General features: G+C 51.1%; 1 protein-coding gene across 1 annotated transcript in view; it reads left to right on the top strand.

Moving 5' to 3' along the window:
* Positions 1–9,864: 9,864 nt before the first annotated feature.
* Positions 9,865–25,653, top strand: part of fgfr3 (fibroblast growth factor receptor 3) — a 29,961-nt gene continuing 14,172 nt past the window's right edge. The window contains exons 1-4 of the mRNA XM_084673655.1: positions 9,865–10,001; positions 18,025–18,300; positions 20,571–20,624; positions 22,837–23,006. Of these exons, the coding sequence (XP_084529781.1) occupies positions 9,866–10,001; positions 18,025–18,300; positions 20,571–20,624; positions 22,837–23,006 (636 nt within the window). The 5' untranslated portion in view covers position 9,865. The remainder of the gene's footprint in view (positions 10,002–18,024; positions 18,301–20,570; positions 20,625–22,836; positions 23,007–25,653) is intronic.

Raw genomic sequence — 25,653 nt, forward strand, 5'->3', positions numbered from 1 at the left:
CCCCCTCCTCCCTCCTCCCCCTCCTCCCTCCTCCCCCTCCTCCCCCTCCCCCTCCTCCCCATCCTCCCTCCCCCTCCTCCCCCTCCTCCTCCACCCTCCTCCCTCCTCCTTCCCCCTACTCCATCCCTCCCTCCGCAAAGCAGCCTGTGATCCAGGGATGCAGGGTCCTGAGAGGGCAGAGATCAGTCACTCTCTTCTCCCACGCTCTCATTATAACTCAGCCCAGTGCAGCAGAGTAGCAGGTCTCAGCACAGTATAAGAACAGGAGCATCTACAATCTGGGTTCTCCTGATCCATCCAGATCATCATCACGCGCACACCACGCCACACATACCACACACACACCACTCATTCACACACACACACATTGAGGGGTACAGTGCCACACACACATCCTTCCACTCCGAGGGCTGCAGCAGTGTTGGGTCTGTGTGGAGTGTCCACCAGCACTGTATACAGCTGCTGCTCTCTCAGCTGCTGTTGAAAAGCAGTGTCTTGGCTTGGACACACACACAACCTCTCTCTGTCTCACACACACACACACCATCTCTCTCTCACACACACACACACACACCGTCTCTCACACACACACGTACACCCTCTCTCATACACATATTCTCTCTCATAAACACACTCTCTCACCCACACACTCATACTGTATTCTGTTCTTTCTGAGAGAAACTGATGTTTCTGGGGCTGAGGCTGGGAGGGGCTGAGGCTGGGAGAGGCTGGGGCTGGGTGAGGCTAGGTGAGGGTGGGTGAGGCTAGGTGAGGCTGGGTGAGGCTGGGGCTGGGTGAGGCTAGGTGAGGCTGGGTGAGGCTAGGTGAGGCTGGGTGAGGCTGGGGCTGGGTGAGGCTGGGTGAGGCTGGGTGACGCTGGGTGAGGCTAGGTGAGGCTGGGTGACGCTGGGTGAGGCTAGGTGAGGCTGGGTGAGGCTGGGTAAGGCTGGGTGAAGCTGGGTGAGGCTAGGTGAGGCTGGGTGAGGCTGGGGTTGAGGTTGTTTGATGTTCAGATGAGCAGAGGAGGAAAAAATACAGGGCTAAAAATAGCAGGCAGAAAATAGCCTTTCATCTGGATAAACTGGCCGTTCTCTCCCGGTTTCTCGCCTTTTCTCCATCTCTTTCTCTCCTCTCCCACCTCTCCTCTCACAATCTAGATCAGAGGCTGAATCTGCTGTGTTACAGGGAGCCTTCCATAGAGGACATGATGTGTTACAGTGAGCCCTCCATAGAGGACATGATGTGTTACAGTGAGCCCTCCATAGAGGACATGATGTGTTACAGTGAGCCCTCCATAGAGGACATGATGTGTTACAGTGAGCCCTCCATAGAGGACATGATGTGTTACAGTGAGCCCTCCATAGAGGACATGATGTGTTACAGTGAGCCCTCCATAGAGGACATGATGTGTTACAGTGAGCCCTCCATAGAGGACATGATGTGTTACAGTGAGCCCTCCATAGAGGACATGATGTGTTACAGTGAGCCCTCCATAGAGGACATGATGTGTTACAGTGAGCCCTCCATAGAGGACATGATGTGTTACAGTGAGCCCTCCATAGAGGACATGATGTGTTACAGTGAGCCCTCCATAGAGGACATGATGTGTTACAGTGAGCCCTCCATAGAGGACATGATGTGTTACAGTGAGCTCTCCATAGATGACATGATGTGTTACAGTGAGCCCTCCATAGAGGACATGATGTGTTACAGTGAGCCCTCCATAGAGGACATGATGTGTTACAGTGAGCTCTCCATAGATGACAGTGTGCTTATAATCCAGGCAGCTGTGAGGAAAGTAGAATAATATCTCCTGAAAAATGCATTTTGTTGTCTGAAGCCTATTCAACATACTTCAGGTGCAATATAAATGTGCAGCAGTTATCTCAGCAGGCGTCTGTCTCCACCTTGTTCCAATAAAGCTTCAGGTCAGGTAGTCCGACAGCGGCCAGGTAACTGCAGAGCCAACTCCTGTTTGACCAAGATATCACTCATGGTTCAGAGCTAGCGATTAGATAACCATGTTGAGTTTGATAGAACAGCAGAACTCAGACGTGCCACGGAATACAAGAAACAGCTGGGAGGAGAAATCAAATCTAGCTTCTTTACTTTTGTCTCATAACATTTCCTGCTCTGTATTTGACCTTTCTCTCGTTCTCTATCTTCCCATTCTCTGCCCGTTTCTCTCAGTTTTGCTCTCCCTTGCGCTCTCTCCCTCTGTCTCTCCCTCCCCATCTCTTTGTCTTCTCTTCCACAGTATTCGTCTTTCTTGTTCTTCTTCTACTCCTCCACAACACACCAGGCACTGTGCCGCTGTGGGATCCAGACGTCTCAGACAGCAGAGAGGTGACGCTGCTGCCTCTCAGAAGATCTGACGAGGACAGGTGAGGTTCTCTGTGTTCTGTGGTGGGGTAAGAGGGCCGGGGTGGGAAGGGAGGGGGGAGGGGAGGAGAGGGTCTCAGGTCTGAGAGATGTCGACAGGCCTGACTGCTCCTCTCTCTCCCGTGAGAGACCTCCATTACTGAGGTAATTACACCCACAAGGGTGGACAACAACAAGGAGTCCCCAAACAACAACAAGAACTCCCAAAACAACAGCAGCAGCAGCTCCAGAGCGCCCGGAGGGAGAGACAGGCTCACTGTTCCTCATCAGAGGAGTCATACCCCGGGAACCACTCGTGTTCCTTTGAGCTGTGGGTTTCATGGCGCTGCAAAGCCTCATGGGAAATCCCCCCACGCACTCCTACATCTCTCTGGTGGAACTGTGTGTGTGTGCGAGAGAGTATGTTTGTGCGTATGAGTATGCTTGTGTGTGTGTGTGTGTGTGTGTGTGTATGTGTGTGTGTGTGTGTGACATCACAGCTGTCACCAAATCTGGATACAGAATACCAAATATACTTTACATTACAGTAACATCTGCTATAATGAGAGGAATGTGTCTGAATGGGTAAAGACAGAAAGAAAGAAAGAGATAGAGAGATACATAGAGAGATACATAGAGAGATACATAGATATATAGATAGATCCATCTCTGCCCTCTGTGTTGTTTCTCTGTCGAACAGAATACAAATACTGTCAATGATCGTTCAGTGGCTTTTGTCCACCTCTGGAGAAAAGGTCTTTGAGACAAGTCATTGAGTCAATAAGCCATGACCCTGCCGTCCCTATGCAGAGAGAACGCCCAACCCAGAAGGACGACATGGAGTCCTCCTTACCTCAGGGTCATCAGTAGAGCTGTGCTGCTGGGCACGTCAGCCAGCCGCCGAGCAGGGGGAGAGCTGAGAGGAGACCAGGGAGCACTGCTGCTGCCTTGGCACATCTCTGAACTCGGGGTCTCCCTCCTCTTGTTGTTGTTTAATTTTTAACCCCATTTTAAATTAAAAAAGAGGCTCACCTCTCATCTCGTGGTCTCTGGGGGGGCCGGAGAAGGAATGTGTGGAGGGAGGAGGAGGAGGGAGGGGAGCTCTCCCACTCCTAGCATCGGTAGTTGTGGGTGTGTAGGGAGGGGGGGGGGTTGTTCAGGGGGCAGGGGGTCTGTGAGTAGGGGAGGGGGGGTCTGCGGGTGGCAGGGGGTCAGGGTGCGAGGTGCAGGGGGAGGGGGGGAAAGGTTATTCGGTCAGTTAGCTCATCAGTCCTCTAACTGGCTGACTGGCGGTTCTCACACATACCACGACACTGTGTGTGAAAACATCTCACTCCCACCATTATCTAACACTGTGGCCTACCTCCCTCTATCTATCTGTTTGTCAGGGGAAGGTTTTAGCATGTAAAACCTGCATGAAGAACCAGATAAGATAACCACAACTCTCTACAGATAGAGAGAGAGACACATAGATACAGAAAGAGAGAGAGAGAGAGAGAGAGAGAGAGAGAGAGAGAGAGAGAGAGAGAGAGAGAGAGAGAGAGAGAGAGAGAGAGAGAGAGAGAGAGAGAGAGAGAGAGAGAGAGAGAGAGAGAGAGAGAGAGAGAGAGAGAGAGAGAGAGAGAGAGAGAGAGAGAGCAGAGCCTTCAGCTTCCACACATCCCTCAGTCACCAGGCTCTGACCACACAGCCTCCCTCTCTCTGTCACGTTCCACACACTTTCAATTGAGCAGAAGATTCAGTTTGGCGCGTATTTTGTGATTTATAGATAGATAGATAGATAGATAGATAGATAGATAGATAGATAGATAGATAGATAGATAGATAGATAGATAGATAGATAGATAGATGTGCCTGTCTCAAGGTGCAGGCCCTGGTGTGTTTGCTTCCCCTCTCCAGATTTACAGCACGCTGGCGAGGATTTTCACACCTCCCGGTCTCCGGGACACCTCTCCCTACAAACACGGATGGATATCTCACCCTCACACACGCAGGAGACCCCAGAAGCTTCTTAAACTTTATGGCGTCATAAAATTGCCCTCTCAAAACATCGTTAAAGAGAAGACACCAATTAACATGTTGTTAAAGCTTCTTCTACAGCATCATTGCTGTCGTCGCTTCTGGCTCGTGCAGCTAATTGGTCTTTAAGGGCTACAGTAGCCTATACTGCAGATTAATTAGCTACTAGCGCGTCTCTAAACACGCTGGGACACACTGCGGGTCTTGTGGAGAGTTACGCAGTCTCCTGATTGACAGACCCAGATACCTGTCGCTTCAAATACTCGTGTCATGGTTAGGCTACTACATTACAGCAGATAATTATATTTGGAGTGACACAAGGGAACAAACTCAAGTTTGAATGAAACACATGACGCAAGGCTTGAACCAATTATGTCACATTTCCTCTTTTGTTTCTTTGTGTGGATATCGTTATTGCAGTTTCAAGAGTTGCCTCCTTTAACAAGCGGGCTACAACATTACCAGAGAGCCATCGCGTTTGGATATACCTAACCGTGGGGTATCCAATTGCGCAGTCTAGTTCATTTGTTCGGGACGCTGCAATAATGACTAGTTGATTGAATTTCTGAAGTGCTTAGTGGGAGGCGCCTTGTGCCTCCTCCGCCCAGATCCTCCCCACGGCAGTCCAAACCCCGGAGCGAGCAGGCGAAGCGCGAAGCACTCAAGCAGGCTGTACAGCTTGAAATCTGATCTTCTTTTTTTTCCAGTCGCCCACAGCTCCACATCGTCAGTGCACATCACGGAGCGGAGGTCCACGCGGCAGCGTATACGCTTGGGACCGTAGCGTTGGGACTTCATAGGCAGCGAACCGAGAAACACCACCAGTGTGAGTGGCTGCGCGAAAGCACGGGAGCCGAGCTGTGCCGGTCCATCTCTCCCTTCCTTACCTACGGTACTGAGACAAGGTAAAGGACAACATGAAGTCCTTTGGATGATAAAGTCGTGGACTGTCGCCTTGGACAATTACAACACCAGGACACCACGCGGCGGAGAAAGGATATAGACTCTTGAGTTGTCCGTTTCGGTGGGTCCCGTGTCCCGGAGGAATCGCTCGCGCTGTCTGCTTGTAGGTTTTTGATTTCATTACTTTACAGCGTGGTTTTACTGCTATTGTCTAGGTGTGGAGGAATTAATTCAAGCAATTTCCAACAGATGACTGTGGACTAATTCATTCATTCTAAATGCATGGTAATGATTGTTGCTGGTTACATGTTAAAAGTATAGTTATTACTTATTAATATGACGAGCAAAACATAAAATTGGATCATATAGATTCGCGTAAAGCTTGGCAACGGAGAAGGAAGGCATGGTGCGCTCGCTCCACTATACCTCGCCTTTACTTCCTTATTGAACGGTGAGTTTGATACAGGTTCGACCACTGGCAAGAAACTCGTTCTGCTTCAGCGATAGTGCTAATCATGTACACCACTTGTATGGGCCTTCTGTGGGCGTATGGAAACTGTAATGATACGAGCCATTACTCTGCTCCAGGTCCCCGGTGTCAGTTGAACCGGACAGGTGTCGCAGTGGGCGCGAGCAATTGGGGCCCACGCTTTGTAAATTCACCCGTCTGGAAGCCACTCTGCTTATTTATTTTTTTATGAATTATTACATATAGCTACTTATAGCCCTATACGTTGTCGTGTACATTCGTAAGTACTCGTGTGATTAATCATTGTGTTAACTTATATTATCGATATATGATTTACAAATCGTATATCGAGAGCTCTCCTGCTCCGTCTATAGGTTCCACGTACTGCCCTGTGTATTACACACTACGCCTACTTCAATTTAAAACGACTTCAGTCATTCTAAATGACTTAAGAATTTTTTTCTACGTAAATAATATTTTACCAACACATTTTAATAGGTTATCATTTATTTAGATATTTTCCCCAAAACACAACTTGAAAAAAAAAAAAATCCTCCTTGTGTGGTAAAAACGCACTAAAGCTTCAAAGTGAGCTTCTGTAAAGTTGTAATAGTAACCCCGTATGACGCAGTTGTGAGCCAAAACTATGAATTACGAATCAAATTACTTTAACCACGCGATCCTATGAATCCGTTTAGTGACGCCTGTATAGTTTATTGACTTACATGAATAGATGGATGGATTAATTGCACGTTTGCCGTGTGATCTGTTACTTTCTCCTGTTTTATGGTTTTAAATTATAGAAATTAATTAGAATAATTGAATTCCCTATTCTGAATAATATGTAGGCTACCATCTTTATCTTTAATTAGTTTAAGACTCAATCTGTGAGTGGATTACATTATAAACTATTAACAAATGTATCAATTTTATCCATGTATATTAGTGCTATCAGAGCAATGCTGTAAAATATATTACAACTCTAAAAACGAATATACGCATATTATTATCAAAGTTTTCTGGCATTATTCATCACTATTCACCAGGTGTTGAGATTCCAGGGCATCTTAGTTCTAAACTCCTGCAACTTCCATAAAAAAAAGCAAGGATGGCCCTGATCGATGATCATAAGGAAGTTAGAACACAATTCACAGAAACATCATGTAATCATTGATATCATAATGTCTTAATTCAGCAATGCCACATACCAAGGAGACTTTGAACATGGGACCTCTTGATCTGCAGTAAGACGCTCTACCCCAGAGCCGTAACCCTCCCCCATACGATCATCCATGTTGTTTTACTGGTTACAGGCCTGATTGTCTTCCGTCCAAATGGTGTTTGGACAGCAGTGTTCTCTCAGCAACATGAAGCTTTCTGTAGGACCCTTAGGTCTGCTGTAGAGGGAGAATGATGCAGAATTAGAGAGTATAAGAGACACCGACTGAGACAGTGAGACAGATTAAGAACCGGAGGACAGGGAGAGAGAGAGCGAGAGATTACCCCAGTCTCTCTCTCTCTCTCTCTCTCTATTCCTCTGTTTGTCTGTCTCTCTCTCTCTCTCTCTCTCTCTCTCTCTCTCTCTGTCTCGCTCTCTGTCTCTCTCTGTCTCTGTCTCTCTCTCTTAATCCTCTCTCTAAATGACAAAGTCGGTCTAGGTGCAGCATTATATGGGAGATTATTTATTAAAACGTTTTTGTGTCTTGGCTCTCAGCATGCTGACACTGCCATGTGATGGCCTCTCCTTGGCTGTCCCACAGTGAAACATGAAAGGGAATCCTGATGAACACATCTGGACCTTCCCTGAAAACAGGACCAAAACAAGGCTCTTTTTTACCTTTGTCGTCTCTCAAGACTGGTTAAGGCTTCTGGTCTGAGGGCTTGTGTGAGGCTCTCTGTGATGGTGCTTTTACAAAGGACTCCAGGTACGAAGGTCGATATCATTTCGCAGCAGCATTAAGGATGCTGTGTGATCAGGGCTCAGCGTGTGTGTGTGTGAGTGTGTTGACCCCAGACAGCCCTGTGGTGACCTCACGCCTGAATCTGTCCCAGATAATCACCCCTTCATACATTTTGGGAGAGACACAGTGTCACAACTCGTGTACAGATCCCCTCCAAAGTGTCACACCTCGTATAGACACAGCAATGTCTCATACTCCTGAGACTCATCCGACCAGTCAGTCGAGTATTGATTGTTTTCCCCACAGAGCTGGAAGAGGGTGTTGTCAGCCTGGTAGTGGACCTGGGTTCAGGCAGAGCTGAGGCAGAGCCGACTGGGTTTCACTGTCGGAGTGAAACTTCGCGAAACACCTCTAAGGCGGTTTGCTCAGATACACTATCTGCTCATGGCCTCCTCGAGTCCAGCTCCACCTGCCAGAGAAAACAAGAGTTCCTCCGTGTCGAACGGCAAGTCTGTAACCAGCTCCCTCTCTCCTGGCGCACGGAGCCCTTATCTGGCTGTGTAAACAAACCACAATGGAGACTGGCTGTCTTTCACAAGAGGAGATAGAGGGATATCGGGGGTGGGTGGTGTGGGTGCGGTGGGGGGTATTGTTGAGGAGGGGGGCTGAGAGGTAGTGAACATAAAAGGAGATATTACAGCATGGAAGCTGTGGTGGTGTTGTTTATGTTACATGTGTGTCTTTCAAGTGTCTTCAGTCAGCGGGGAGTCTTCTCTGTGTTGAGTGGTGATAATGTGTCAAACCCTGCTGGGCTGGGCTGGGCTGGGCTGAGCGGTGCAAGGCTAAGATGAGGTGCTGGGTATGTGCTTGGTATGGCTTGAGTCAGGACTATGTGCTAGGCTAGGCAGGGCCGGGCTGGGCGGGGTATGGGCTAGGCTAGACAGGGCTAGGTATGGGCTAGGCTAGACAGGGCTAGGTATGGGCTAGGCTGGGCTGAGCTGTGTATGGGCTAGATGTGGCAGGGCTGGGCTGGGTATGGGCAGGCAGGAGTTGGTCCTGGGTCCTCAGAGGAAAGATCAACAGAGCTGCAGAGAGCTAAGACAACATGGCCTCTCAGGAGTGCGTGTGCACAATACTGCTCTCTGTGTATCCAGCTCTTCAAGTGTGTGTGTGTACATTACGCACACTCTGTGTGACAGTGCGTGTGTGTGTGTGGGAGACTACCAAGGCTATTTCTAAAGACGCATAGAGCTGCTAAAATTGAAGTTCCCAGTGGTAGTTTCAGTGGTGTGAGTGTGTGTGGGATGTGGGGGGGGGATGGGGGGTACAGAGGGGTGCGGGGTGGGGGGGCTGTATGTGGCTGACTGTCTGCTTTGCTGGGCTCTTTTCTCCCAGCTCTGCACCTCTGTGCATTCCAGCTCCTATGACTTAAACAAACACAGAACATGGCGCCTCAGCACCAGTCTACAGACACCAGGCAACACTACAGAGATACTGCAGAAATACTGCAGAAATACAGCAGAAATACTCAAGAGATACTCAGAAACAAATGATTGAAATACTACAGAAAGAAAGCAAAAAAATTACAGAGATCCTACGGAAGTCCAGCAGAAATACTACACAGATAATACAGAATTAATACACAGATACCGCTGAAATACGTCTGAAACAACCAGAAATATGACTTCAACAAAGCAGGAATACAATAGAAATACTCCAATTATACTCCAACACTGCTACAGAAATCCTAGAATCCTGAAGCACACACACTCCAGTATTTTCTGCAAGGGGCGAGTTTAGAGAACAGTCCCTCCTAGATCAAGCCGACCAGCCTGCTCTGCAGAACGTTCTAGATCCTGAGGGGGCTGAGCGCTCGGCTGAGATTCCCTCAGGTCTCCCTCCCGTCTCTAGGACGAGAGGGATCAAACTGGGTATAGCTCAGCGCTAGAGCATGTGACAGCAGATCAAGAGTTCGTGGGTTCAAATCCCCTCGCACGTCACTTTGGTTCAAAGCGTCTGCTCGATGAACACATCAGGTTGAGCGCTCTCGTTTTCCCCCCGCCTCCGTCCCCAGCTGTTATAGACCTGGCCTCCTGACGTGTGTCTTCCCCTCTGGGTCTCAGGTCCCTGGGACTCGGCAGCCCAGCGGTTGGCTGGATCGGAGCTTCTGGTACCAGCAGAGCTGTTCTCCTGGACGGCATGAGTGCGGACGATGTTTGAGGCGGGCCGGGTCGCTCTGCTTCAGCCTGGCAGGTCTACCGTGATGACCTGTCTGTCTCTCTCCCTCCTCCTCCTCATCCTCCCCCTCGCCGTCTCTCCTGCCAGGATCCCCGCCACCCTGCCCACAGGTAAGACGCCCGACGCCCCTCTGCTTCTCTCTCTCTCTATCTATCTATCTATCTATAAATCACAAAATACGCGCCAAACTGAATCTTTTGCTCAATTAAAAGTGTGTGGAACGTGACAGAGAGAGGGAGGCTGTGTGGTCAGAGGCTGGTGACTGAGGGATGTGTGGAAGCTGAAGGCTCTGCTCTCTCTCTCTCTCTCTCTCTCTCTCTCTCTCTCTCTCTCTCTCTCTCTCTCTCTCTCTCTCTCTCTCTCTCTCTCTCTCTCTCTCTCTCTCTCTCTCTCTCTGTCTCTGTCTCTGTCTCTCTCTGTCTCTCCCTCTGCCTCTCATTGCATCTCTCTCCCCCCTCTCCTCTCTCTCTCTTCCTCCTTCCTTTGCCTCTCTCTCTCTTTCTCTTTTCCTCTCGCTTTATCAAAACCTGTACAAACCTTTTTGAAATCCATTGTTTCATGTGTCTTTCAGTCTTCTTCTTGTCTTGTGCTGTTTGGTTGTTATCTTGAGCTGAATGCTGTCTCTTAGGATTCTCACTTCCAAAAAACGTTTTCTTGATATGAATTATGTTCGTTTTTTTTGTATGACTCCTGTTGCTCTTCATGGTGGTGGAGGCCCTGTGATAGGAACTGTAGCCAGTCTCTCCCCAAAGCCCCCAGCAGGACTGTGTTTAGAGGGGCCGGGCTGGGATGTGTGTAGATGGAGGACAGCAGGGATGAAATGACTCGTTTACTGACAGATGCCATCCCAATCTGTGAACCGAACCCATGCTGCTCCAGAAGGTTGTGTGTGTGTAGGTGTGTGTGTGGGTGTGTGTGCGTGCAGGTGTGTGGGTGTAGGTGTGTGTGTGGTGTGTAGGTCGTTTAAGTGAGTGTGCATTTGTATGTCTGTGTGTGTATGTGATTTATGGCCAAGGTATCCACTTATCTCAGTGTAAATGTCAGCAGAGTTTGTTGTGCCGTGAAGAGGGGGGTTAAATCACACTCTGTTCAGATGACACCCTGACTCCACCTTCCTCACACACTCAGACGTGGACACACACACATTGAAGAACTTTACACACACACACTCATACACATGGGTGTTCTGGTCCTGGGACTGGTCCTGGGACTGGGAGGACTGGGAGCCTGGAGGAATTTGGAATGGAAGGACTAGGGCTTGTGGAGCTAATCTTCATTACTGCTCTTTGAAAACAGACTGCATGTCACTTTATGAATTATGGATTAAAACAGAGATAGATGCTCTGTTCTAACTCCCCTGGACCACCTGGTCATCTGCCCTCAACCCTCTGTCTCTCCACTCTCTCTCTCTCTCTCTCCCTCTCTCTCTCTCTCTCTCTCTCTCTCTCTCTCTCTCTCTCTCTCTCTCTCTCTCTCTCTCGCGTTCCCTCTCTCTCTCTTCCTTTGTTTCCAGATTTTTCTCCGCTCTTTCCCTCCAGTGTTCACACACACACACACATCTCTATTTTTCTCTTTCATGTTGTCTGTCACACCCTCATCTGAGGAGCCTCCAGCCAGTCTGTGTGTTTGATCCCAACACACACTATGTGGAGGTAGTTATCTATCTCACTTAATCAGCGTATTGCTTTACACACACACACACGCGCACACACACATACGCACACTCATACACGCACATACAGCACGCACAAAAACGCATGCTCACTTCAACGTCAACTCACACCCACGTGCACACTTACCTACACACACACAGATGCGTGCACACTTACCTACACACACACACACACACGTGCACACTTACCTACACGCACACACACAGATGCGTGCACACGTTCCCCCCTGAGCTGTGAGTGTTGATGGAGACCTGGGGGAGAGTGTGCTGGCTGGCTGGGGAACCTTGACTCCAGGTCCTCCAGAACCAAACAGACACCTCCAGATAGGGGAACAAGGCTGCTGCTGTTCTGTCAGAGAGACGTGTGCAGGCGGCAGTTTAACCTGGATAAATATTTGCTCAGTGAGCGACTGGGGTGACGCGCTTTTATTGAAAGTTGCACGTCTCCATTCCATTGCCATTGGTAACAGATGCCATCTCTCTTCCTCTCTCTTCCTCTTTCTTCCTCTCTCTTCCTCTCTCTCTCTCCCTCTCCCTCTCCCTCTCTCTCTCTCTCTCTCTCTCTCTTTCTCTCTCTCTTTCTCTCCGTCGCTCTCTCCCTCACTCTACCTCTGCCTCTCTTCCACTTTCTCTCTCTCTCTTGCAGGCTGACACATCCTCCATCTCTCCTCCATCTCTCCTCCATCTCTCCTCCATCTCCCTACTCTCTCTCCTCCATCTCCCCTTCATCTCTCTTTCAGTGTTATTCTTCCAGGAGAGCTATGATAATAAACTCTGGTGTTGGATGTAATGGATGTAATGGAAGTCTGCTCCTGGACAGAGACCCTGCAGCCAGCCCTGACTGAGTCAGAGTCCGCCCAAAATATTAACGTCACCCTGTAGGAAATTCCCGTGGAATGTTATTTTTGAATTAGAGCAGTGTCTCTGCTGTGTCTCGGTCACATTGGGATTTAAATCCTTTTTATTGGCAGCTTTTCTTATCTCTTTTCTTTTACCCCGTGTCCACCAACAAAGAATAGAACATACAGTATATTTATCAAGTAGAACAAAGAGTTTGATCAAATATTGTCACTAATGAAAGAGTCTACAAAAACACACAATCAGCTTTTGTCTCTGCAGTTGTTGTACGGGGGGAGTCTAGTGGCGTGGTTGGAAACGGTCACATCCCCTGATCACGAGAGCTGATGTTGTTGTCTCAGTAGCTGGGAGGGAATGGAGCCGGACTGGAAGGGCCTGGGACTTTGATGTCTCTGTTCAACAGTGTCCCCCCTGGCGGGGGGGCAGGGTGGGTGGAGGTGGGGGGCTAGTCCCACCCACAGGTCAGTGCAAGGTCAGAGGGGTCGGGGGAGGTCAAACGGCAACATTTTTCTGAGACTCATCCCTCCCTCCTCCACCTCCTCTCCTCCCTCCCTCCCTCCTCCACCTCCTCTCCTCCCTCCTATGCCTCCTCTCCTCCCTCCCTCCTCCATCTCCTCCCTCCCTCCCTCCCTCCCTCCCTCCCTCCCTCCCTCCCTCCCTCCCTCCCTCCCTCCCTCCCTCCTCCACCTCCTCTCCTCCCTCCCTCATCCACTTCCTTTCCTCCCTCCCTCCCTCCTACACCTCCTCTCCTCCCTCCCTCATCCACTTCCTTTCCTCCCTCCCTCCCTCCTACACCTCCACTCCTCCCTCCCTCCTACACCTCCCCTCTTCTCCTCCCTCCCTCCCACACCTCCATTCCTCCCTCCCTCCTCCCCTCCTCTCCTCCCTCCCTCCTACACCTCCACTTCTCCCTCCCTCCTACGACACAGCACCCTCTCCTTCATGACGGTGTATTGTCGTGGACGAGTGATGATGTCAGACTCACACACTTTACAGCCCTGTCTTTGTGAGACCCTCTCTTACACTTGTGTCTTGAATTGAAACTAGGCCAGTTCGTCTTTGGAATGACAATTACCATGGACTAAACCCGGCCCCTTCCGACACTTGGAGTGTGTGTGTGTGTGTGGGGGGGGGGGGGAGTGTGTGGGGGGGGGAGAGGGGAAGTGTGTGGGAGAGCCATGTACCTCTGCCAAACTGCTCTGAATGTACAGTAGCTTCCGATGCTTGTTAGCGCAGCCAAGCAGAGGAAAGGAGTGAGGGGGGGCAGGGTGCGAAGGGGGGGGGGGGCATGGTGCGGAGGGGGGGCACAGTGGGGTGTTTGAAGCCAACCTCTATCTCTTACTACATTTTGGGGGCCTTTTGATGAAGTGCGGCTTAACGCAATAAAGAACAGAGCCAACAAGCACACAACCTCACTCCCTCCAACTCTCCCTTGATCTGTGCTGAGCTGTCACTCCTTTCAGCCCCCCATCCTCCTCATCCTTTCCTCCCTCTGCCCCTCCTTCCAACTCCTGTTCTTCTCTCTCTCCTCCCTCCTCCGTCTCCTCCTCCTTTTCCTCTCCTCCATCTCCCCTTCTTTCTCCTCTCCTCTCCACTCCCCCTCCCTCTCCTCCCTCTCCTCCCTCTTCTCCCTCTCCTTCTGGCAAACAGGGTTGGTGTGCGGTTGTCAGCCCGGCCCAGATTAGCCACATTGTCCAGAGCGCTTGCATCCGGCCATATTAAACAGAGATTAGGGTTTTTCTGCCGAGTTTCAAAGAGAGAAGGAGTAAAAAGAGGAGAGCCTTTCCAGGGAGACCAGGATTTACAACCAGCAGAGCTGTGAACTGGAGAGACACTAATGTGCTCTTAAGGTGGGGGTGGCGGATCCTGTTTGAAGGTCACATGACCCGGCGGTGTTGTGAGGGGGGGGGGGGGGGGTTTGGCACTGAAGGGGGGGAGGGGCTGCTTAGAAGGGGGAGGAGGGTGGGTGCGGAGTGTTGGCGAGTGGGAAGGGGGGGCTGTGGGGGTATGGTGGGGGTGCAGAGAGTCGGGGGTGTTGCGGGCGTGCGGGGGAGTTGGGGGGATGGTAGGGGTGGTGGCGAGGGGGCGGGGGGTGTAGAGTGTGCCAAGCGGCTGGCAGCAGGACCCTGTCAGAGAGGAAACAGAAGAGGAGGAATAGGATGGAGGGTCGGGAGGGAGGGGGGAGGGGGGAGGGGGGGGGGGGAGGGGGGGGGGGAGGAAGGGGGGGGCGGGCGTCCGGACAGCGGAGGACTGGAGACAGCTCCTCTCTGTCTCTGTTGCTGAGTTACTGCCAGCACGTAGCCATGGCTGCTAGCCCCCTGCTCACTGCTGCTCTCACCCTGCTGCAGGTTGCAGACAAACATCACATCGTCAACACCGCATATCCAGCACGTCCCCACCGACCTTCCAGTGTCTCTACTGTGTGCGTTTACTGACCTTCCAATGCGATCCTTGTTGACGACGTGCATTCGTAAATGTTCGAAATCGGAGATATGCACAGTTAAGAGGGCTCTAGGTTTCTTTACGCACCGTGGGTCTGTTGCTTTGAAGAAAAGTCTCTTCTTAATGAGGTGGATGCCAGCTGTGAGGTGTAAAACCACCCAACTCAAATGGCCCATGACAGAGGTGAAAACGCCTCACCAGCCAGGTAGTCACCAGAAGAGATATCCAGTAGTCTGTGGGCGTGTCAGCTGTCCTGGTGCCGGCTGGAGGCTGCAGGACAGGATCACTACCTCAGCAGAGCAGAGAGGGAGGGGGAGCGTGATGAAGACAAATGTACCCCCTCCCCACACACACACACTCTCAATAAGCCCACCCAAACACACACACTCTCAATAAGCACCCAAAACACACACACACACACACACACTCTCAATAAGCCCCTCCCCCACACACATACACACTCAATTACCCCCCCCCCCACACACACACTCTATCAATAAGCCCCCCGCCCCACACACACACCCCCCCACACACACACAGACACCCCACACACACACCCCCCACATGCCTCTGCAGAGTCCTGTGCTTGCACGTGTGTTTCTCCCTCTGGTACACTCCAAGTGATAGCTGGTTTTTCCGGCTGGTTCCGCCTGGCAACTTGTTTGAACCTGCGCTGGCGTTGCATCACAGCTGACACTAACAAGCACATAATACTGCTTCAGCACAGCGGTGGGCGGCTGGCAAACTCTGAAACACTGAAATGTTTCTTAAGGACACCTGGTGTTAGTGAAGACAAACCCCTCCAGATCTGCCACACAGGCTGTCTGTCCGTCCTGGCAGAATACAAGTCAATGGAGCAGCACTGGTGAGGCTGGGTGGGTCACACCTGGGAGGCACAACACGCCCACACAGCCAGGACACAGCACAGCAACTCTGCTGACTCACACAGGATGACAGACAGACAGACAGACAGGCAGACAGGCAGACAGACAGGCAGACAGGCAGGCAGGCAGGCAGGCAGGCAGGCAGGCAGGCAGGCAGGCAGGCAGGCAGGTAGAGGAAGGCAGAGCAGACAAAGGATGAAGAGGAGAAAGAGAGGCAGAGAGAGAGAGACACACAGAGGCAGAGAAAGAGAGACACACACAGAGGCATAGAGAGAGAGAGACATACAGAGGCAGAGAGAGAGAGTCACACAGAGGCAGAGAGAGAGAGTCACACAGAGGCAGAGAGAGAGAGACACACAGAGGCAGAGAGAGAGAGTCACACAGAGGCAGAGAGACCGAGGCAGAGGAGGCGGGCACATAAAGAGCTCTTTTCATCCTCAGCAGTGGATTGGATAAATAAACCTCCTCCTCTGACTCTGAGAAGATGGGATGTGTAGCGATGTGTTCCCGTCCAGCCTAACACTGCTCTGCGTGTCTTACGGTGTTCTGAAGGCTGTTTGTTTTGATAGAGAGCTGAGGGGGAGGGCCTCAGAGGTCAGGGCTCTCACTGATTTATGAAGTGGCCATGGAGACTATACACTTGGCCTATACACACACACACACACACACACTCTGACATAAACACACCCACGCACATCCATACTGACACACACATAAAGGAGAACATTACTTGCTGCTGGCCCCTGTAGTGTCTGAAGGCTCCCGCGTGATGCTGGAGTTTTGACTGTAAAAACATCGATATCAACCAAAAAGTAGGATTGGTAGAGATGGAGGAGGAGGAGAGGGAGGAGGAGGTGGAGGTGGAGGAGGGAGGAGGAGAGGAGGTAAAGAGGTGAAGGAGGACATCAAGGAGAATGGGCAGAATTGGATTTGAACCAGACATCAAACATTGTCAACAAGTCACAGACGAGACAACGGGATTGATCTCCCTGCCTCGTGTCCTCAGGCTGATTGACGTGGAGAGTGAGCGTGGCTCTGGGTCTCAGCTGCTCTGGGACGCCCCTCTCTCCTCCGTCATCGAGATGTGTCTCTGCTGCCGTTACCACAGTTTCACATTCTCGTTCATTTCAAAGATGATTTGAAGATTCTTCATTATCCGGAGCTACACACAAATAGTGCTTATAGAAAGTACATCAGATCATCAAGGATCAGGAGTGCATAGGTCTAACAGTATTCCGGTGGTCAGAATCACAGATTGGTCTGTGTTTACCAGGGACAGAGGAAAGTAACTACATCTCAGCTACTTAGGCACAGTGAACAATACTAACATCTCAGTAGAAAAACTCCAGGAGTAACTTCATTCACAAAAAGGATTTGCTCCTAATTCTCTGTTAGAATGTGTAATCCAGCACTCCTTTCCTTGTCTCCTCCAACAGTCAGGAGGGAACAGCGTGGAGTCCTGAGGAAACACACGTCTTACATCAACAAATCGCCAGTCTGAATGCTGGTGTTCAGGGCAGTGGGTTGAGGGAGGGAAACAGCCCTCTGGAGATCCCTACATCAGCTCTATAAAGTCAAGCTCCCCCACATGTGACATGTTTCAGGGTATTCTAAGAGCTGTTTCTCTCTCTCTCTCTCTTTCTCTCTCTCTGAGAGCATGGAGAGGCATGGTAACTCATACAGGTTTGAACACTCGGCTGCTGGGTTTTCCTGAATGGGCTTTCTGTGAACGTAGACTATAAATATCTGAGGCACATGGCGGGTTAGTAGGAGGCCAGGTGGCCATGTTGACGGCATATTTAACATCGGGATTGTATTTCAAAGATCTGTTTGGAATTGATGTTGTGTGTGAGAATACTATGCAGTTCTGTCTTTGCTCTTTGCTCTGTGTGTGTTGTGACTGCGTGTCTGTGTAGTGGAGTGTGTGTGTGTGTGTGTGTATGTCATTGTTGCCCCGAGTAGCAGGCTCACTGAAAGAAGCCTATCTATAATTCATACCACTTATAATGCATTCCCCTCCAAGATTGTCTTGTCTGGAGTGTCTGACAGAGATCTGACTCCAACTTCTCCTCTCAGCTCCTCACTTCTGTTCTGCTCTCCTCTCATCTCTTCCACTCCTCTCCTCTCAGTTCCTCTCATCTCCTCTCCCCTTCTCTCTCCATGGACAGAGGAGGGGAGAGGCAGGAAGAGAGGAGGGAGGAATGTAGGGAGTAAAAAGACAGTCTGTTTGTGTCCAGGTGAACATGTTTCAGCTCCTTCTTTGTTCTGTTTGTGCAGACTCTGTGTCCAGTGAAACGGCCTTCCTGGAGGACGTGGTTGGGGCGCTGGGGGAAGTCCTGGAGCTGTCATGTGACCCTGACAGCCCCACGCAGCCAATTGTCTGGTTCAAGGACGGCGCCGTGGTGTTGCCTAGCAACCGCACAAGTCTGCGCCAGCGCGTGTTGCGCATCATCAACGTCTCGTACGCGGACGCTGGCGTGTACTCATGCAGGCTCGCCCACGGCAACGCCCACGGCAACGTCTTACTCAGCAACTACACCCTCAGAGTGACAGGTGAGGTACAACAGCGGTTCCCATGGCAACTCTGTCTGTTCACTCCATCTCTCCATTCCTCCTCTCTGTCCGTCCCCTGGTCCACATGTCTTTCGGTTTCTCTCTCTGCCTCTCTGTACCAATATCTCTCTCTGCCTCTCTCTCTGCCTCTCTCTCTGCCTCTCTCTCTGCCTCTCTCTCTGCTTTTCTCTCTGCCTCTCTCTCTCTGCCTCTCTCTCTGCCTCTCTCTCTGCATCTCTGTACCCCTATCTCTCTGCCTCTCTCTCTGCCTCTCTGTACCCCTATCTCTCTCTGCCTTTCTCTCTGCCTCTCTCCCTGCCTCTCTCTCTGCCTCTCTCTCCGCGTCACTGTCTCACAGCTGTGATAAGTTTGGCCTCGGGAGCGTTCTCAGAGAGGCTTGTCTGGTCCTGCTGGTCAGAGACCCAGAGGAGATGTGTTGACGTGAACACTCCACCGTCTTCTGACAGAAGGTCTATTTGTTCCGAGAAAGCTTAAACTTAAGCTTGGTTAGTGGGCTGGGTTCTGGGGGCTGGGGGTTGGGGGGAAGGGGTTAGAGACTGGGAGAGGGGGGCCTGGGGGTCACAGGGGTGTAAACGGTAGCTTGGGTCTGACTCATGGACACCAGCTGAGCTTGTTATTGACAACTAATTACAAAGCAATTATCTTGAAACGCTCCGTCATTGGAAACAGATGGGTGGCCGGGAACGAGAGAGTTCTCTGGAGCACACGTGTGTTTGCTGCGCGTCAGAACAGAGCTGGACACACACAAACACACACTGCGAATTGTGAAGTGGTTTAGTCAATGTGTGGTGTTGAAGGATCCAGTGGATTTGAGAGTCTAGAACACAGTACAGGGCTTCAAGTTTGAGTTTAGTAAATAGTATCCAAATACAGCATAGGTATCAATAGGTTTGTTGCTTAAGATAAATGATTAAAATGCAAAATGTTAAGTTTTAGAGTATAGTAGGCTATATAAATAGCTTAGAGTGTGGTATTCCATTTTGTTTAGTGAGATTGCAATAGAATCATGTCACAAAGTCTTTCTGTCTGTGCCCCTTGGTGTTGACACACGGTTCCCAGTGAAGCAGGGAGCTCCCTCCTGCATGTGGACCTTGTAGGGTGGACAGGGCTGCTGGGAGACCCACGGTGGTGCAGCTGAGTGGGGAGGGAGCCTTAACCAAGCCTCCTGGACTAAACCTGAAACAAGGTCCTGTCATTGTGAAGCAACTGTGTGATGCAGCAGCATACTGCCCGTCTGCAAACAAGATGGAGGTGGTCAAGGGTGGAGGGCGGGTGTATGTGGAGAGGTGCATTTTGGGAATGCTTCAGCGGTAATAAGGTTTCTAACGGCTGTGGAAATGTTTGTGTAACAATTTAGCCACTGCAATGTTGAGGAGAACTGTAGAGTCATTCATGGGCTTTCAGTGGTCGCAGTCAATGTGAACCGACTTGGGGGGGGGGCGGGTGCGTGTGTTTGCGGGTGTGTGTGTTTGCGTGTGTGCGTGCTTGCTTGCTCGTGAACACCCCATTTGATCCTCTGTTAGTTGTCGTGTTCAAAGATCCTGCTGCAGTTGTTGTTATGTTGAGGCAGTTCCTGAAAGACGCCCTCATTCTAAATCAGCTTTTTAAAAGTAAACATCTGTGTATGCTCGTTCTCGTCCATCACTGTGCTGCAGTGCTGTGGTAGATGTCTATGTACCTAACAGTGCTGTGGTAGCTGTTTGTGTACCTGACAGTGCTGTGGTAGCTGTCTATGTACCTAACAGTGCTGTGGTAGCTGTCTATGTACCTGACAGTGCTGTGGTAGCTGTCTATGTACCTAACAGTGCTGTGGTAGCTGTTTGTGTACCTGACAGTGCTGTGGTAGCTGTCTATGTACCTAACAGTGCTGTGGTAGCTGTCTATGTACCTAACAGTGCTGTGGTAGCTGTCTATGTACCTAACAGTGCTGTGGTAGCTGTCTATGTACCTGACAGTGCTGTGGTAGCTGTCTATGTACCTAACAGTGCTGTGGTAGCTGTTTGTGTACCTGACAGTGCTGTGGTAGCTGTCTGTGTACCTGACAGTGCTGTGGTAGCTGTCTGTGTACCTGACAGTGCTGTGGTAGCTGTCTGTGTACCTAACAGTGCTGTGGTAGCTGTCTGTGTACCTAACAGTGCTGTGGTAGCTGTTTGTGTACCTAACAGTGCTGTGGTAGCTGTTTGTCTGAGCTGTAGTGCTGCGGTAGCTGTCCGTGTTCCTGCACTAAAGCTCTGCTTGCCTCTCTCCAGATTCTCTGGCGTCTGGAGACGATGAAGACTACGACGGGGACACAGAAGACGCAGGTACTGGAAACGGTGTGTCCTTCATTTCATTCCTTCATTTCTCATGTCGTCATTACGCGTCATTGTGAGACAGCTCGCCGGGCCTCGCGGCGCAGCTGCGCGAGCAGGCTGCCTTCCTGCTCTGAAGGAGGGGTTCTCTCTTCGACTCTGTGACTCGCGTTCAGTCTCATTCTCAAGGAACAGGGCTCGTCTTACTTCTCATGGAATACAAACAGAGTCTTTGAACCAGGTGGAGTGTTTGGTCTGTGGGGCAGCGTGGAGGCTGTGGAGGCCGGCCTCCGGGACAGAGGGTTTATGTGTGGACGAACGTCTACCTCATGACTAAGCTTCTACTTCCCAGCTGAGAAGAGGGATTAGACCACATATTCGAAACCTCTCGGCTGCTTATGTCTGCTAATCCTGGGCTAACGACTCCACATACACCCTGGGACGGTCTCACACCGCAGGCACGGAGGAGGGAGAGACAGGGAGGGAGCGGGGGAGAGAAAGATGTGAGGTGGAGTGGAGGAGAGGGTGAGGGTGCTAGGAGGAGAGAGGGTGAGGGAAAGGGAGCGGACCGGAGGAGGAGAGGGAGATTATGGAGGAGATGGACATAGGGAGGGGAGGGGGGAAGAGGAGGGAGGAGGAGAGGAGGAGGAGAGTTTCCGCAGGAGAGTCGTGCAGGGGTTAGTCAGCGGGTTAATGAAGCCCTCAGTGGGACAGACTGCTGCTCACATGAGCTCATACCTCTGGGTGTCCGACCCCCCCCTGCTTTTCATTCCCTCTCTCTCTCTCTCTCTCTCTCTCTCTCTCTCTCTCTCTCCCCCTTTTCTCTATCTCCCTCTCTCTCTATTCCTCTCCCCATTTCTCTCGCTCCCTATTTCTCTCTCTTCCTATTTCTCTCTCTCTTTCTCTCTCTCTCCTGCTCTCTCTCTCTCTTCCTCTCCCTTTCCCTCTCTTTCTCTCCCCCTTTCTTCACCCTCTGCCTCTCCCTCTCTTTCTATCTGTCTCGCTTTCCCTCTCCCTCTCTCTTGCGTGTGTATGTGTGTGACATGTGTAATATAAGAACACAGCCAGGTGATGGTTCCCAGACTCCTTCGCCAGGAGAAGGGGGTTGTAGTAGTCTAGGGGGTTCAGAGAGTGTGTGCAGTGGTCTGGGGGTCTGGGGGGGTCTGTAGTGGTCTAGGAGGTCTGGGGGGTCGGGGGGGGGGACTGTAGGGGTTCGTAGGGGGTCTGGGAGGGGCATCTCTAGGGGTCTAGTGGGTCTTCAGATGTCTGCAGGACTTGTCTGAGAGCAGGGGCAGGAATGTTAACAGGCTGTAATCTGTGCTGTGCTCCTGAGCTATGCAAGTATGTTTACCCTGGCAGCTGAGCAGAGGGATGTCCTGCCCCCACTCCCCTGCCCAGATGGAGCTAACTGCCCCAGTGAAGGAGGAGTAATACTGCTAACTGCCCTAATAAGGGGTAATGCTGCTAACTGCCCCAATAAGGGGTAATACAGTTAACTGCCCCAGGGAAGCAGGAGTAATCCAACTAACTTCCTTGGTGAGGGGTAATATAGCTATATTAGAGGGGGGATATCTGCAGAGGTAGTTCCTGTGGGGGGTGTCTGTAGAGATGGGGGCGGGAACTGTGGGGAGGGGGGTGGGGCCTTTGGGGAGGGGGCAGGGCCTGCAGAACTGGGAGACTGAAAAGAGGTGTCAGTGGAGATGGGGGTGGGGGGCTATTTTGAATCAAGCGAAGGAAGACCACACATTTGGTCAATCTGTTGTTGGGGTGTGTGTGTGTGTGTGTGTGAGAGAGAGAGTTTGTGTGTGTGTGGAGGGGGGGGTGAGTTTATGTGTCAGCTGGTTCTTCTTAGCTAACAGGGGAGTCCCAGACAAGCCCTCAGCTGCTCCTCTGCAACATGTGCTGTGTTTCTGTCACTGACAAGATAGAGTCAGTTCACTTTTTGAACACACACACACACCTCCAGTTTCTGACTCCCATGCCGAGCCTCACTTCAACCCTCCACGCCCCCAGAGAGAACAATGACGTCCAGTCAACCCCCTCTCTCTGCAGCTCCAAACTGTTTCTATGTTGTTTCTCTTGGTATTGCTTTGTAGTGGCATGGTTAACCTTGATGTAAAGTGTTGCAATGTCGTTACGTCGTCGCTACTGTAGCTTTAATGGAACATGTCTCCATGAAGTTAGCACCAGCAGCACTGACCGCTCTGCTCTGCCCCTTCAGCAGAGGCGCCCTACTGGACCAAACCAGAACGCATGGAGAAGAAGCTGCTGGCCATCCCCGCGGCCAACACGGTCAAGTTCCGCTGTGCGGCGGCGGGGAACCCCACGCCCGACATCCACTGGCTGAAGAACGGGCGGGAGTTCAGAGGGGAGCTGCGGATGGGAGGCATCAAGGTGGGTCCTGACCACCCCACCGGCTTGCTGTCGCTCGGCTCGCTCTCTGCTTCCTCTCTGTCGCTCTCCCTCGTCCCCTTTCTCTCTCACCGTCTCCCCCTGCCTCCCCCTTTCTTTCTCTTTCTCTCGGTGCGGTCCAGAAACGGCTTGATAAGGCATGAAATGAGGTTGCAAACATTGCCAAAGTGACAATAAAATGACATGTTAATGATCTTTGTGATAGAACTTTGGAAATGTTTGTTTATTGCACACCAAGCTCTTTTCTATCTCTCTCTGTCTCTCTCTCTTTCCCCCGTCTCTCCCTCTCTACCTCTCTGTCTCCCTCTGCCTCGCTCTCTCTCTCTCTTTGTCTCTTAACCTCTTAAACCCTATCCCTCTCTATCTCTTTTGTCTCCCTCTGCCTCCCTCTGCCTCCTTCTCTCTCTCTCTCTCTCTCTCTCTCTCTCTCTCTCTCTCTCTCTCTCTCTCTCTCTCTCTCTCTCTCTATGCCTCTCTCTCCCTCTGCCTCCCCCCTCTTTCTACGCCCTCTCTCTTTCTGTCCGTCTCCGACTCTGTGTCTCCGTAGTGCTGAAGCTTTATAAAGACATCTCCCAGAATGTGGAGCTGCCTGTAAAGTTACCCCCCCACCCACCCTCTCTCTCTCTCTCTCTCTCTCTCTCTCTCTCTCTCTCTCTCTCTCTCTCTCTCTCTCTCTCTCTCTCTCTCTCTCTCTCTCTCTGTCTCTCTCTCTCTACGGCTCAGTTAAAAAAAATATCCTATCCCCACACCCACTGTTGACCTTGGGGTGAGGGTGAGGTGTGTGTGGGGGGGTGGGGGTTGTCTGGCCTCTGACATGCCTCTGCCCCACCCTCCACAGCGGGGTGGAGGGTGGGGCAGCGGCCCTGGAGGAGTGTGTCTGCCCCCTGACAGCTTCACAATGGCCTTTTAAAGTCTCTATCACCGTGCCTGAAAAGGGCTGATTCTGTGCTCTGTGACGGAATCGTTTGTGACTCTCCCTTGTTGATGGTGTGACTGCTGTGTTCCTCCCCCGCCGCCCTGATTGTTCACTCCTCGGCTCAGTGTGGTCCCACAGAGCGGTTTCAGATTCATGGTTCAGTTTACTGGAGTTAGCTGGGGGGAGTCAGCACTGCACCCCAGGGCATCTAGCATCTCACGGGGGGAGTTGGTAGCGGGGAGGAGGAGGGAGTCCGGGGGAGGTGGGGAGAGGGAGGATGTGGGGAGACTGGGGAAGAGGAGAGAGTCTGGGGGAGGATGAGGGGGGTGAGGTGGGGAGAGGGGGAGAGGGGGGAGGAGGAGGGAGTCTGGGGGAGGATGGGGGGGGCGTGGGGGGAGGCGGGGGGGAGGGAGTGTCCCCAGCCCCTGAGGTCCCAGCCTGTCTCAGACCGGCCCTGTCTCTCACGAGGGCTGTTTTGTCTTCATGCTAAACTGCGGCGGAACCAGTTAGACAATCCATGCTGTCAGCACTGTCTCAGACGTTTCACTGACTTTTCACTTCGGTTTCCAAGTCAAGCTTAAACTGGATTAAAAACTGTTATGTTCTAATACTTTAAGCACTTTTTCGACGCTGCATTCTCTTTGTGGATTGCCTGATTAGTTGTGACTTTCTGTAGGCACAGTTTCACTTTAGAAGTTTATTATTTTCACATTTCACAATTTGTATATCACGTTCTCCACAGTTCAACCTCCCTGTTTCCATTTACAGTTGAATCCATACATATGTTTAATCCATATTTACGCGTATTTATAATACGCCATATGCACAGTAAGTATAATCACATTTGTTATCTTATTCGTTAGTAGACACTTTTATTCAAAGCAACAAATAGTGTTTATAGAAAATACTGTAGAGAATCAGTAGAGGAGAGAAAGACTTAATGAGAAGGTGATCTCGACCTGTTTCCTGTCTCCATGGAGGTCACCATTAGTCAGAATAGCTCAGTGGCAGAGCACGTGGATGGGTATAGCTCAGTGGTAGAGCATTAGATAGATCATTTATCTGCAGGTAAAGAAATTGCGGGTTCACATCCCCCCTTGTTTGCCACTTTGGATGAAAGTGCTTGCTGAAGTGCATACATCCTGGTATGGGTCAGGCTGGATCTGGCGAGCTGGCTGGAGAGGTCCTGCCTCAGCCAGAGAACAGAGCTGCCTGTGTCTAGAGGGGGGCTGGGGTCCCCTGGCCTCGCTCCCTGTTCTCCCCCCCCCCCCACACCCCCCACACCCCCCACACCCCCACCCCCCTGCGGGAGAGTAAGCTCCTTAATAAGTTAATGCTGTTTGGAATCTGTCAGGATCGGAGGGGCCGGGATTATCACGTTCAGAGACGTGGGCTGCTGATTCCACAAGGGTTTGTAGAGGTGGACGCGAGTGACATCCATGGACTGGAGATTTAGGATGAAAACATTGCCGAGTTACCCTCAGGTCTCTACTTTAGTTATGTGTCCTAGTTATACGGTGCTCATGGTGAGTTATGGGCTGTGCACTACAAAGACTCCCAGAATATTGCCTCCTTTCAGATTTTTGGCTTCACATACACACACTCAGTCACACACACACACACGCACGCAGGTTCTCCAGCACATACACATGTCCGCAGACACACACACACCCACGCGCGCCCACACTGGGAAGCATTACCACAGCACAAGGC

The sequence above is a fragment of the Hypomesus nipponensis genome, chromosome 3, assembly GCF_054491055.1.
Source record: "Hypomesus nipponensis isolate SF chromosome 3, ASM5449105v1, whole genome shotgun sequence".
NCBI lineage: Eukaryota > Metazoa > Chordata > Actinopteri > Osmeriformes > Osmeridae > Hypomesus > Hypomesus nipponensis.